This window comes from Silurus meridionalis, chromosome 3 (genome assembly GCF_014805685.1).
Source record: "Silurus meridionalis isolate SWU-2019-XX chromosome 3, ASM1480568v1, whole genome shotgun sequence".
Lineage (NCBI taxonomy): Eukaryota > Metazoa > Chordata > Actinopteri > Siluriformes > Siluridae > Silurus > Silurus meridionalis.
Genome location: NC_060886.1, coordinates 19,190,909 through 19,205,948, shown reverse-complemented (window position 1 = coordinate 19,205,948; position 15,040 = coordinate 19,190,909). Strand labels below are relative to the sequence as shown.

At 36.4% G+C, this 15,040-nt stretch overlaps 2 protein-coding genes across 2 annotated transcripts in view; one reads left to right on the top strand and one right to left on the bottom strand.

Annotated features, from left to right (window-relative positions):
• Positions 1-1,944: 1,944 nt before the first annotated feature.
• cmklr2 (chemerin chemokine-like receptor 2) lies at positions 1,945-6,213 on the bottom strand. Its single transcript, XM_046839053.1, has 3 exons — positions 5,935-6,213; positions 4,534-4,604; positions 1,945-4,338 (listed from the first exon to the last, which is right to left on the bottom strand). Exon 3 carries the CDS (start codon positions 4,314-4,316, stop codon positions 3,249-3,251), a length of 1,068 nt encoding a protein of 355 aa, XP_046695009.1. The 5' UTR covers positions 4,317-4,338; positions 4,534-4,604; positions 5,935-6,213; the 3' UTR covers positions 1,945-3,248.
• A 6,119-nt stretch (positions 6,214-12,332) lies between these two features.
• LOC124383062 (disintegrin and metalloproteinase domain-containing protein 23) overlaps positions 12,333-15,040 on the top strand; it is a 32,023-nt gene continuing 29,315 nt past the window's right edge. The window contains exons 1-3 of the mRNA XM_046845432.1: positions 12,333-12,612; positions 13,287-13,486; positions 13,846-13,922. Coding sequence (XP_046701388.1) covers positions 12,531-12,612; positions 13,287-13,486; positions 13,846-13,922 — 359 coding nt within the window. The 5' untranslated portion in view covers positions 12,333-12,530. The remainder of the gene's footprint in view (positions 12,613-13,286; positions 13,487-13,845; positions 13,923-15,040) is intronic.

Sequence of the window (15,040 nt, the reverse complement as noted above, 5' to 3'; positions counted from 1 at the left end):
TTTTTAATTTTTTGTGTTCATTTTATTTGTACATGCTCATGATTTTAAGTGTCATCATCATTACACTTTCAAAACACTCCACACACTTTTAAAATAATTATAGCTTTTAATAAAAGTTGGCATAGTTTTCAGAGAAACAGGATATTTTGGACAAAAGTCATAAACGTTTCACAATTTGTCATTATTTCTGCTACATCTGAAGTGTCTGTCCTTGTGTGTTTCCTTTACATTTTAATGTGTATATCCTGTTCAGTTCTTTTAAATATTTTGAATTCATTCCAGCTCCTCATGAAAACTAAATATTTGTTAGGTAATTAATTATCTGTGTATTATTCACCAAAATGTATCCATATTTTAAGATTCAACATTTTTGCATGTATAAAGTGTATTTTCGTGTTGGATAATAGATAAGCCACCAGCCCAGGGAAGGAAGGACACACTGGGTGGGTTTTCTTCCTGCTAATATATATGACAGCTTGATATCCAAGCACAACTGTGCTTAACAGTACACTTTCAGATTAAAGGTTTATGAAAACTTTTGTTTTTCCCTAAATATAATTAATGTGTTTGAATAAATAAAGACCAATATGTGAATGTTGTATATAGAACCATACAGCAAAGGGCTTCCCTTTGTAAAAAACTATTACAATTAGAACCAGATACCGATATTTATTAATCCCACAAAGAACTAACAGCTCCTATCACGAGTTTGTCACAGCACTTTCTTGCATATGCAGGAACACAACACTTGAAACACTGACTTACATATACAGGTTTATACACCATTCACTTTAATAGGAACGCATGTACACCTGCTCATGTATGAGTTATCCAATCTTTCAATCATGTGGAAGCAGCACAATGCAGAAAATCAGGCAGCTACAGATGTCACTGTTCACATCAAATGTCAGAATGGGAACATTTTAAATCAAACGTGACTTTAATCTCGGCATGGTGGTTGGTTCTTAATGGTTATTTTGATAATCTCTGATCTACTGGGATTTTCACGCAATAGTTTGTAGAGTTTACACACAGTGGTGCAATGAAGAAATATAATGTGAACGTTGGTTTCTAAAGGGTAAATCACCTTGTTGATGAGACAGACCAGAGGGGAATGGCCAGACTGGTTTAAGTTGATCTGAAATCTGAGAAAAGCATCTCAGCATGCATTAAACAACACAATTTGGTGCATGAGCTACAACAGCCGAAGACCACGTCAGGTTCCAACTCCTTTCAGCCAAAAACAAGAATCTGAAGCTATCATAGTCACATGCTCACCCAAACTGATAATTAAAAGATTGGAAAAAGAATTTGTATTTTTTCCTATTCTTCAACAGTACTGTTTGGTCTGTACCCTTGATATCGATCAACAATGTGTCTTAGCAGACCCTTTGTTCACATGATGTTTTTCACACCATTTTACGAACCATTTCCCTCTGACCTCTCTTATCAACAAGTCATTTCCACCTTCAGACCTGTCGCTCACTCAATAATTTTTGTTTTTCACAGCAACTCCAGAGACTGTGTGAAAATCCCAGGTAATCAGCAGTTTTTAGGAAATCTCCACCTAGCCCTTTTGACACCAACCACCATGCAACAGGTCACATTTTCCCATTTTGATTTAAAGTGGATGGTGAGTATGTCTTTCTGATACACAAGCAGAAGAAACTGTAATAAGCGGACTGAATAGGGAAAGAGGCTTTGCACTGACAGGTTAATTTCCACTTAATACCTTTTAAATGTTGTGGAAAAAAGAGACTTTTTGCTCAGTAAACCTGTGCCTCATGCAAGCACTTTTATAATGTCTGTTTTGCAGTCTCTCATAAGTTCGGGCACATGCAGAACATGTGTAACTTTACTGTGACTCATCTTTAAGGCAGCTGGAAACTGTGAACATGAATAACAGGAAAGAGCACCTATTGAAAACAAACCAAAATTAAAAAATTCAATCTGGACAGCAGATTTATTAATAATATATTCATTAGAATATTTTTTTGTAGTATATTTATTACATAAAAGCAAATCAGCAGCTACATACTCAGAAAATACCTGCCTTGGACTGCCTTGACTTCTGCCTTGTATATCTCTCACAGCACTCCAGTGTACACATTATTGTTTACTACAAAAAGACATTTCTTAACAAACTTCTAAAATACACAGTCCAAACTTGGGAGTGTGAGCAATATGCTGTATAGCAGTTTCAAAACATGTTATTTAGCTTTTTTCTCTGATTCAGTAATAAAAAACAAAACAAACAAAAAAACACAAGGGGAATCTGATTGCAGTTTGCAAAGAACAATCATGGTATTCATACATATTCCAAATATTGGTTCCATTAAAAAAAAAAATAATAAAAAAAAAAAATAAGGGAACACCTTTGCTATTTTCAAGGACACATTTATCCTGACAGGCTAAAAGAATATACAGCATGCTGGCAGTAACTTATATTAGCATACACTCAATTCATGTGGACTATTTACCTTAGTCTTCTAATAACTACTTCCAGGATAACAGTAAGTTCAGTTCTCTTCAGTGGCCTTCCCAGTCCTCAGTTCCGAACCCAATAGAACACCTTTGTGATGTGGCGGAAAGAAGATTTGCAGCATAAAAAGTGCACCTTGAAAAATGCAGGAATTTTGGACCAGAATGTCAATGGAAGGCTTCCAAAATCTTGTGGAATCCATGGGATCAAGAATTGAGGCTGTTTTGAGAGCAAAGGGAGGCTCCATCCTAAAATAGTATAGTGTTCCCATTAAAGTGCTTTTTAAGAGTATAAAAATACACATGGTTCAATAAGACAAAATGAAATTGAACATTTCTTTTTAAAAATTGTGCCTTGTTTGTAGAAAAGGGGTTGGAAACATGTCTTGTACTAAAGTAGATTTTCAGGTTCTTCACTTTCCCCCAAGTCTGTGAGACGTGGTCGGGACAAACCTTGCTCATATTTTCCACTTTGCAAAATGTACAATCACCCAAACGAGACTGACTTCAAATAAAATCAAATTATAAAAACTCCCTGGTATTAGCCATGTGTGAAATAAAAGAGACATTTGCAAGTTTTAAGATCATTAACAATGCTAATGATCTCAAAAATAGAAAATAGAAATAGAAACTAGATTACATATAAATGTATATTTTCTATATGTCATCAGATTTCTAAAGCATGTACATACATACATACATACATACATATACACACCTTATTTTAAATGTTAAAGAAGTTAGCACTTGTGTTTAACTCTTTTCCTTCAGACACTAGTGTAGACAGTGGGTTCTTCAGGTGAGCAGCTTCCTGGAACTGAAACTGTCTCAGTCTCAGATAGGTTGTGGCTGAGCTCTCTCAGTGAGTTCTTAGTGAGTCTTATGCAAGAACTCTTGACAATCCCCCACACTTTCTTATTTAACAGCCCATAAAGTATGGGGTTGATGCAGCTGTTGAAAAAAGCCAGGCTGGTAGCCAGTGGGAAGCCCACAGTCAGGACATGATGCAGCGTGATTGAGTGGTGCATAGTGAGCTCCATAAGGCTAAAGGTGTGAAACGGTGCCCAGCACAGAAAGAAAACCACAATAACCACTGAGATCATTTTGGAAAAGCTGGAAATACGTACACTGCCAAGCTGCTTCATCTTTCTGGTCAATAAAATAGCAGTCACAGTGATGGTGAGGAACGGCAGAAGGAAGCCAACTGCAGTGCGGAGAAACACCATAGAAACGTGTATCACCTTACTAACATGTAAATTCTCATGGAAGTTGTTGAAACACACAACCTTTTTGTGATACTGTAGTGTTTCTCTAAATATTAGAGCTGGACTACTGAGTGGGATAGATAAGAACCAGATTAATGCACAGACTACCCAGGCCCCCCGCACAGTATGGAAACTTCTGTTCCAACTAGTGTGTGCAATAGCAATGTAGCGATGTAGACTGAGCACAGTGAGGAACAGCACACTAGCATACATGTTCATTGTACACACAAAAGAGTTCAGCTTGCACATTACCAAACCAAAGTTCCAATGAAAGTCGTGCAGCACATAATCAATGGAGAAAGGTAGGAAAAGGACAAACACAAAATCAGCAATAGCAAGGTTCAGGAGCAACACACTTTTAACTGACCGTTTGATTTTGAATCCAGTGACCCAGATCACAATGCCATTCCCAATTACACCAATCACCATTGCTAAGGAATAGATGACCACAGAAATAAGATGCAGAGTCTCTTTCTGGACGTAAGTCTCTTCTTTCAACTCCTCAAAATCGCCATATTCCGAATATTCATAAGAGAGATTGCCATAGTCAGTTTCCTCCAGGTCCATCATTGTGGAGTTTGTATGACTGTTGCTATAAATTAAAAAAAGGGCAAAAATGTCAGCAAAAATATCAGTGTGAAAACATTCAGCAAGAAAATACCAGCAACCTACTAACTATAAAGTGTAGCAAGTAAAAATGATACTGTCACTAAATTATTCGGTTATTCTGTTATTCAGTTTTTAATAAAAAATTCTGCCTGAGACAGATCTCAAATCTGTGTCTTACTGTGTGTTGTTGCTCAAAGGTTCTGCACTAATCCACAGTTTTGATCGACTCCCGGGTCTTCAGGTCTCTTCCTGCGAGAAAAGAGAGAGAGAGAGAGAGAGAGAGAGAGAGAGAGAGAGAGAGAGTGTCAGGCAGAAGGGTAAAGCATTGATTAAAATGGTGTTACTAATGGCACAACCCTCTCCCAAACCTTGTGTATGGGTGTAGAATTCACACATTGTTATGCTTTGCTAATACAACCCACATCCTGTCTTTCATCCTATTGTGCAACTATGAGTTTTATGAATGCTTATGTCAGTCAGCTAACCCTTCTGCCCACAATCAGGGAAAATCTCAGCCACAGGTCACCCACACAGCCAATATTTTCACCCCTCTCAGCGCATGACTAATCCTTATTCAAACAACATGCATCATTCAATTTAAATACCTTCACATATGTGTGGTTTTTTGTGAATATTTTCTGCAGAGCTCTGGCTGTTATAAATAGTGTTAGGTTTGTAGTATATTTGTTTATACTGGATAGGGAAATGGCCTTCTGACTTTTTGAAAACTGGGTAAAAGTACAGCTTTTCTCTGATCATGTGAGATGGACCTGTAAATGAAAAAAGAAAAGAAAAAAAAAACATCTAACAGTATAGTGGAAACTGTATTGGAGTTTGAATGAAGCAGTGACCACCCTGGACCAGTAGGGTATGAAAACCACAGTAAATATTATTCTTTCACAAAAATTTGACAAACCAGTAGTGATGTAAATAAATAATTTCTTGTTCCATGAACTGCCCAGATATTTTGTTGTATTTAATTTTTAATTTTTAATTTTTAGCAGTTTATCAGGAATGAAATGTCACTATATTGAATCTCATTGAAATGAGAAAACTTATTCCTTATTGCATAACATAACCACAGAAATGTCCTCCCTCAGATGTTTTCACACTGATTTTTAAATGGGTGTGCGAGGAAGTGTGTGTGTGTGTGTGTGTGTGTGTGTGTGTGTGTGTGTGTGTGTGTGTGTGTGTGTGTGTGTGTGTTGGGAGAGGTTATTGATAAATCTACACTTTTGAAAGTTAAACACAATACTAATCAGGTTTAAGATGAAAGTAAACGAATAGATTTTCATTGACGATTAATCCTAAAGCACATTTTAGTAGATCTTATCTGCATGTACAAGATCAGATTCTTGCATTGAGCAGCTGGTTATCTGATTTTAACATTTACAAAAGCAAGAGGAATATACAAACAATCTTTTAGGGTGTGGTGCTTTACATAGTACAGATAGTTACATGATATGGTAAGTCATGTAATAGTGAAGTGGGTAAAAGAGCCCGTTATTCCGTTATGAAGCAGTACAACAGCTCGTACAATAACGGGAAAGATATTTTAGAAAAAAACACAGACACTTACCGTTCAGCACTTCCAGCAGCAGTTCCTGCAGTCTGTGACAATGCTAGTAATGTTGATAGTGCCGCTCTTCCTCTTTGTGTTCAGTCTGCTGTGTTCAGTGTGTTAGATTATGATGCGCTCTGAGCGATAGCGGTGCAGGAAGATCGTGCGCGCGCGCGCGTGCGTGCGTGTGTGTGTGTGTGTCTCAGTGCGCAGATCCTGCGACACGTCACACGCTGCGGCTGCAGAGGAATGCAAAAGAGCCTCTGAGAATGGTCAGAAAAGAAAAACTAGATCAATCCCAAAACAAGAAAAGCCAAATACTGCACTGCAAAATAAAAACAAGTGAATATCTTGCATATATTGTAGTATGAAATGTATGTAGTATTTTTTAATTTGTATTAAAAAATAAAATTATTATTAAACCCCCATTCAAGCCATTTGTACTCAAGTCATGTTTAAAACCCCCAATTATATCAGCTGACAATTTGTTGCTCTTTTTTCAACGTTTTCAAGAAAGAAGCAATTTTGTCTGCCAGAAGAAGAACTGCACGGTTGGTGTGAAAATGTGTGGAAATATACGTTTATAATAATATTAATAATAAGAAAATATATATATATATATATATATATATATATATATATATATATATATATATATATATATATAAGTATATACTCATTTATATAGAAACAAAGATTAATATTCAACATATTCAAGATATTTTCACTTGGTAGTATGACTTTTTTGCAGTACAGAAATTACAGTGCAATTTAAAAACAGGCATTATAACTTCTCTTACTATTTTTAGCAGTAGTAGTAATGATAATCATCATGATCATCATCATCATCATGATGTGTGGTGCAACGGGTATTTTAACACTTTATTTCATTAAAAGACAAGCTGAATCAAGTTAGAAGATTTGTCAGTTATCAGCATTATTCTAAGACTAAGTTTATCCAGTCAAATGATTCAAGATTGCACAATAAGTTGGAGAAAAACGAAAACAGACTTTCACAAGAGAAGGCAAAGTTAAAAATAATGCTGACGAGAACTTAGCATTAAGCTTTGCTATCAGTGAAAAGAGTGTTAGAGCAAAGAGTGTTTAAATAAGGGCATTACATAAAATCCTCTTATCTTTCCAAAATATTGAATATACATTAAGGAATAAGAATTTTTTAGCACAGTCAAGATAAATATAATAGACATCCTGGTTCACACATTCGGATAGTCATTCTCATCGAGGATTTAAAGCATCTGCCTTGATCACAAAGCAGCCTAAGCTTTCTCTTTGATCTCTCAAAAAAATTGCTTGACTCTTTCAGGCTGGTAATGTGACATGCTGAAGCAAAGATCCAGCCATAAAGCATCTGCTGATATGTGCTTGAATTCTTTTTAAATATGTGTTTTGATTTGAAAAGTAGATACTCGCCATTGTTGACATTTTATTTAAGGACTGTGTGTGTGTGTGTGTGTGTGTGTGTGTGTGTGTGTGTGTGTGTGTGTGTGTGTGTAGTCAGGGGTGGTGTGAGTGTTAAAAAAACATTATGCCAGCCTGGCTATAGTTTCCTCTACAAACACAGGCTCAGCACATGCAGACTGTAGAGTTGATGACAGACTTAGCAGAAATAAGAATTCAATTTCTTTAAGTTTATATGCTGTACATATTTGTTTGATGTGACAATACAGTGTGAAATATTTAACAATATATTTTTACAGGCTTTAATGAGTTAGAGGGTGCATGCTTTAGGAAAAACTTGCAACTTAAATCAATTAAACCTGCTAAAACAGATCAAATACAAATAAATATATAGTCTAAAACAAAATGACTCTTTTAAGCTCAGAATTCTGCATTTCCCAGGTTTGTTCAAGTAGAAATACCATATTATTTAGAAATTCTAAAAGAGTAAAACAAACACACACTGTGTCCCCAGGGTGTCTATGCATGAATGCCAACAGGTTTTTTTGCCATGAGAGAGGGAAAGTCAAGGATATCGCTTACATGATTGTATGCTTAAAGCTGTAAAAATTACATACCGACTTTATGCCTGAATATACTTTCTTTTCTCTGTACTTTTAACTTTTTTCTCAAAATTTTAAAGCCATGAACTTATATTTGTTAGATACTTGTGCTCTTGACTGGCACAACTGCAATGCATTGGCATTTGAAGATTATGAAATTAAATCCAGACATTGACACAGCCATTCACATTCATGTGCCAAGCCAAATATGGGTTACCAAGCTTTAAGGGAAAAAACTTGGCCTGAACAACAGGACACTAAATATTAACCAGAGCCTAATAGATACAGGCCATCTTGCATATACTCATGCACTCTTGTGGATCAATGGGCACAAATACCTGTAGCCATGGTCCAAAATCTATTCTGAGAAAATCTTCTGAGATGACTGTAGTCTGTTATAGCAGCAGAGGGGAGAGCAATAGTCAAGTGTCCACATTTTTTGCCCTTATACTCTCTGAGTGCAATTTTACTTGTATAGCACAGTAACAGAGGACATTAACAATGGTCCTTGTCCCAAAGCAGCTTTACAGAAATAGATTACAAATATAAATGTCAGCATCATAAATTAAGTCCCTATAAGTTTATTCCTAATGAGCAAGCCAATAGAAAATGTGTCAAGAAACAACTCCCTGAGATGATATGAGGAAGAAACCTTAAGAGGAACTAGACTCAGAACGGAACTGATCCTTATTTGGGGGACAGTGAATGCACACTGATTTTAGTTAAGTCATTGTCGAACATCAGCTGTTCACTTGAAAGCAAAACTGTTCATGGCAGTTGCAGTCCCAAGCCAGTGAAGCAGTTTAAATTAGTTTATATACTGTTTATTTTAATTAAAGTCCAGATCAATCTTCATGGTTCTTGAGTTTAAACTTCCACAGTCACCTTTAGATTGTTCATGTGGAACCATTCTTAGCTGCACTGAGGGATCTCTAATTGAGAACACCATTCAGAGATAGGGCATCAGAATGAATCAGGAGGTCTGGAAAGAAGAAAGATCACTGGTACCCCAGAAGCACATTTAGCTCTGCAATGAGAAAAAGAGATAAAGAGTAGAGGGAGTGTCAGGGAGCGAGAAACATGGGTTTTAATGTCTGCTTATTATTACATAATAGTTAAGGACACTGTGTCATGTGATCAGAGTGCAACTAGGGACTCCAGTAAGACTAGCTATGACAAAAATTATTAGGTAAAAATTATTAAAAAGTATAAAACTTAGCCTTGTGAAATTTGAGTCTGATGTTTGAAAAAAAAGAAAACAGACTATACCAATTAAAACAGAATTTATGACTACTCAGATAGATGGTCATCAATAAGAATAAGAAGTCATTGCCAGAGGGGCCTGTCTACTTGAGTAGATGGACAGACGTAAGACTGTTTTACCATTTCAGTAGGAAAAGGGTCATAGAGGCAAGTTGTGTGTTTTTATGGGGACAAAATGTGGTAGTTATTTGATTTTATTTGGTCAGCACAATTTTTAAATAAGCGACTGGAGAGAACTCTCACTGTTTACTCTCCAGAATGCTACAGACTTTTTCCTTGCAATTAACAGGTGGAAAACTCAAGCTTATAAAACTATTCAGTATTTAAATTTTTTTCTATATTTTTGCACAACAAAACATAAACTAAAATCTTTGTGTATTGCTTGTCTCCTTCTTTTTGTAATTTTAATAAGAGTTATATTTATTTATTGGCTTTAAATATTCCTGTGACAAGCTTGCTTTTTAAAGTCACAGCAATATAAATCAATTCAGTGAACCTGGAATTAATTCTTAACTATAACAAATTGCACCTAACAAGTAATGAAAAAGGGCCCTAAACAGGAGCATACAAGGCACTGCACAAAATGGGAAAATTTGAGAACAAAAACAACAGATGTTATACATCAGCTAACCCAAAATTCCAAGATAATACATTTGACTCATTCTTCCTTGCTACATCAATCCAGAATTTCCCCAAAGCATTTAAAATGTTTAGACATTTAGACATGTAAAATGTTTTAGATATAGAAATATATAATGTGTAACTATTACCAGTGTCCATATGTACACTGTACACTTTTACCCTTTTCCTACTTACTCAGATTTATTAGGATTGTCATCCATGTATATTCAATTCCCCCCGATAGCCCATTCTCTTCATTTCATATTTTTTCCCTCAGGTGCGCTGCTTCTGCACCACCCAATGACTGCAGTTTGACCACTTCAAGGCCCCAGGCTTACAAAAATGTCATCATTTTCACTTTTTCACACGACTGTTATACTTTGTTTTTGTATATTATTGATAGTTTCTATAGCCGTGATGTCATATAAGTGGTATTAACAGGTAGATTGATTCAGGTAGGACACCACTGAAGGCCTAGGTGTAAAATGCATGGCCCACTGCATTTCAGTAGATGCTGACTTGCTGCATTTTAGTTAACTGCAGTCTGGCCAAACATCTCAATACAAATTATATTTGTTGACTCTTATTCTATATATTAGTACTTTGTTGCTAGTTGACTGTTGCTAAACTATAGCTTTCATAAAAGTGATGGTAGAAAATCAAAATGTTGAGACATCTGAGTAATGCGATCTTGCACCAAAGATTTCTACATAACATGGCAAATAATATATGAAATTCTGGTTTTATGCTAAATACCATTCTGTTAAATATTATGTGTACATATTTATATGAATAGTAATAGACCAGAATTATTAGAAATTGGCTTTAGAATAGTTTTAAAGTATTTACGGTGTTATTTTACAGTCAGCACAGTGTTCTCAGTGTCAGTATTACTATATTTGTTTACTGTATTTATACATCTAGTGCATTACCATATAATTGTTTGATTTTAAAATGCCCTAATAATTATTGAAGTTTTTCACTTCTCTGAAAAGTTTCTCTTGTTATATGGAAACAGTATGTAGGTTTAAGGGTTCCTTCTGGTTAACAACAGGAAAAACTTCTTATACTACGTTCCAATTAAAGTTTTAAAACTTAATGTCATCACAAATTAATTAACATGTTGCCACATATTTCTATCCACAACATATATCTAAGTACTGGAGTTTTTGTGTTTGTCTAAGTAGTTTTTTAAAACTAGGGGCTGGTCGATAATTTTCATTTAATTTTAGGACAAAAGTTTATTTTATAATGGCATCTTTTTTAGTGCATTCTGATCTGTAAAGGCACCCAGCACACAGACACTGTGTGTTCTTAATATTTTTGCTGTTTGGTTTTTAAACCTTCACAAACAAAGAACTACTGACTCTGCTGGAGCAGCCTGTAATTTGAGAAGTTCTTTAGTCATAAGGTCATAAACTTGTTTTTCTAAACATACAGCTACAGCATCTGCAAAAACATCTGTTTAGAAATGCAGCGCAATGAACACACATGTTCATGGTCAAGGTTCATGTTTTTTTTGGGTTAGGGTTAGGGTTATGAAAGGCCTCTATGAAAGGCTTTGGAGCCATTACAACTATGACCAGGATAAAGCAGTTCAGCATGTCTAAGCTCGGAAAAGGGTTTGTTCCCAACTTCCAGTCCAGTGCCTACGAGCCGTACAACTGCCTCTGAGGAGCGGTGCAAATTATGTGAGTATGCATTATGAGTTTATTATTAGACATATATTGATTCTGAACTGATCCAGATGATGTAGGTGGCACAGTTACCGCAACTGTGCCACCTACATCATCTGGATCAGTTCAGAATCAATATATGTCTAAAATATTTATACAGTTATTTATATATATATATATATATATATATATATATATATATATATATATATATATATATATATATACAGTTGCGGTGGTAATGTAGAGGTTTGAAGTTGTCTTAACTGGGTTTCTTGCTTTAGTAAAATGGTATTCACCCTCCATATGCAAAATGCCACTCTCTCTGTAATGCCACGCGATGTTATATTGCGTTTTTGTATAGAGTCGATGGTTTCTATTATTGCGAAGTGATAGTGGTGGCATTAAGAGGTGGATTTAGTCAGGTAAGCGTCCACTGAAGGTGGACCCAGGTACCAAATGCACGACCCGCCACTGGTAGGGACTACCCACTGTATACCAGGAACACCGCCTGCCATTTTGGAGACGCGTTGACCCAGTCTTGCCTTCAAACACATCAATGCTGAGAGCAGTTCACATATATATTGTCATTGGCTTGTTTCATTTCTAATGTTGTGGCAGCACTTTTGATTAATGGGTCTAAAATTGACAACAAAGTACATGATTTTTTTACAAATATTTCTGCACTGACCCAATAAATAGTACTTATTTATTATAAATAAATAAATAAATAAATAAATAAATAAATAAATAAACCTACTGCAGCTTTAAACTAAAGTCCCTAATCAAACGTTCAGTAGACTACAAATGAGACACCCGCTCTGCGCAAGTGTGGCGCAGTCAGTGCCCTCATGAGCTCGACCATGCTCACGGAGCAGCAGTACTTGCGGGCAGCTGGCCACCGCCTCGCATTGCGCTGCGCTTCAGCACCCTGCATAGACTATGTAGAGCTGCTCACACTAGTGACACTAGGATGGGTACTCGCCGTATGCATGCGCAGACCTAACACTATTCAAACCGATAACTATGAATCATGCATCTGACGCTTCTCTTCCTTTTGCTCGTGACCATCCTGGTTTTCGGCTTGCAGTCGCCTGTAACGACAGCGCAGAGCGGTATGTACCTTACCCTAACTTATAGTGCCTGCTGTCATTAACTCCTACAGTTACAGCTTGCTGAAGGGGCTTGCTGCAGGGGCTTGCTGCACCTTGTGTGTGTGTGTGTGTGTGTGTGCGTGTGAGAGAGTACCATGTGTAGATTTATTTTGGGTTGGGTTAGAACAAGGACATCCTGAGTGTGGATGCTGAGGGCAGTACAGGAGCAAAGTGTCCTAAGTGGAGAAGGGAGGGAGAATTGATGCTTATCACAGTCACAATGCGTTTTTCTAGATGATGCATAATGCATAAGATGTATTCTGCAAGCATATGCATAATATGTTCAGCTATTTGGTGTGAGCTATCTGGAAAACCTAAAACCTAAATAAAACTGTTTTTTTTAAATTATTGTTTATGTCAATACAAATGAGCGAGTATGAATGAGTCATTTATGCTACTGATGCATCATCATCATTTTTCTTTAGATCACGTAGGATAATCTCGACAACAAAATACATTACGCTGTCATCGCAAACGTGCGAAACCATTTCTGATTGTTATATTTCATTTCTGCAATATATTCAAAAGTTATATATGATATTACTCTATGTCAATTTATCTATTACTTTAACCAGTAGGATTAGAGTTGTAATCCTTGCTTCTCATGTGTATATATATGTTTGTGGATGTGTCAGTGAAGAACAAGTCGGATGCTGTGTCAGTGCGGGTGGAGCAGGATGCCACTGCACCACCTTCCACACACAATGGGAGCACTCAGGAGGCCGAGCACACCATCACATACCCCTCTCGCCTCATTTACTACCTGAACGAGGAATCTGAGAGCACTTACCATAACCTGAACACTCAGACCAAGATTCCCGGCCAGCAGGGCCAGGTTAGTGTGTGCATTATTGTCCCAGTTAAAGTAATTGATGCAAATTTAATTATAGTGCATTTGGGGATCAGTGTAATAGCTTTACTAAGGATGTCAAGGTAAGAGATATGGGGCTAGAGATATTGAACTTAGAAGACTGCAGTGAGGTTTTTTTTCCTCTTGGGGGAATCTGCCTTTTGTCTGTCTGTCAGCTGGCTGCAGCTAATCTTCTTGGCAAGCTCCATGATGCAAAGCTCAATCTACTGCAACGGTGTAATGGCAAAAATGCATTATGTTTATGTGACCCTATTTGTGGGATAATTTGATTTTAAGGAGTTCCTAAATAAATTCTCTTACATTTTCCTGCTCTCTTCTCTTAGGTAGTTCATTTGGCTCAAGCCAGTTTTCAGCTTGAAGCTTTTGGGTCTAGATTCATACTAGACATCACATTAAACAAGTAAGTATTGGATTATGAAGATCTATATTCTCAACCATTCTTTCTAGGTCCAGCATTGTTATTGTGTATTTCACAGTGAAGCAAAACGATTGTGTATTGTTTCATTCACTACACACATGTACACATACTTAGTGTATTAGGTTTCACATTATCACAGCCTGGTCAATACTAGACAAATAATGTATGCTGGCTCCATCTAAAAGACAGGGTTACAGTACAGATGATCTATGTTATAGGAAATGGGCATCATAAATGTCTGCATAATGTAATGTTTATTCCATTGTTATTGTAGTTTTAGACTAATTACAGAGGCTTTCAATATGTAAATGTAACAAACACTTGTTAGGGGGATCCAGATACTTGTTTTCTTTGAACTGTTTTTTATTTGAATTGTGATTTATTATCACAATATGTATTGAATATTAATGAAGGGGCAGAATTGAGCAATAAATAATTAATTCTTCTGTTAATTTACACTATAAAGCTGTACCTACCATAGAATCCTTAATAAGTAGATTGAGGTATTAAGACAAATCTCTTAAGATTTCAGTATGTCTTTATAATGTGACATTCAATACTGAGATGACACTAAATATTGAAGTGTGACGTGTGTTAAGTGTTGAACTTAACCATGAACGGAAAAGAAGCAGATGCAGTGAGTACAGAAGATTGAACCCTCAATTAGAGGGGCCAGACTGGCAGGCTTTCATAACTATGTACTGAAAAGTGTGCTTAAAGTTGAATAACTAATTATTAGTCTGATACTTTAAAAGGGTAAAAATTCAGCACAGGCTCCACGTTGGATGCAACTGAATATCTGCCAGGCATGAATGATGACTATTGTTCTTTCTGTAATTAAATATCACTCGTACCCCATTCCCTTGTTGGTGTCAGAGCAGTAGTGTGATAGAGAAAGAGCTGCTATCTGCGGGTGTAGGGACTGCTGGCTCATGTCCTGAGTAACTTTGATTACAGCAATTGAATAGAGAATGAATCGTGTCCCTGCCAGTCCTTTAACTTCATTGATATGCGGAAGAGAAACTCTATGTAAAGGACTGAGTGCATGTTAACTCTCTGTGTTCTTTTTATTCTCACGCTTCCTTGCATCTTTTTTAAAT

Excerpts from the sequence above, each read along its gene's own strand:
- cmklr2 (XM_046839053.1), bottom strand. The coding sequence starts at position 4,316 with ATGATGGACCTGGAGGAAACTGACTATGGCAATCTCTCTTATGAATAT.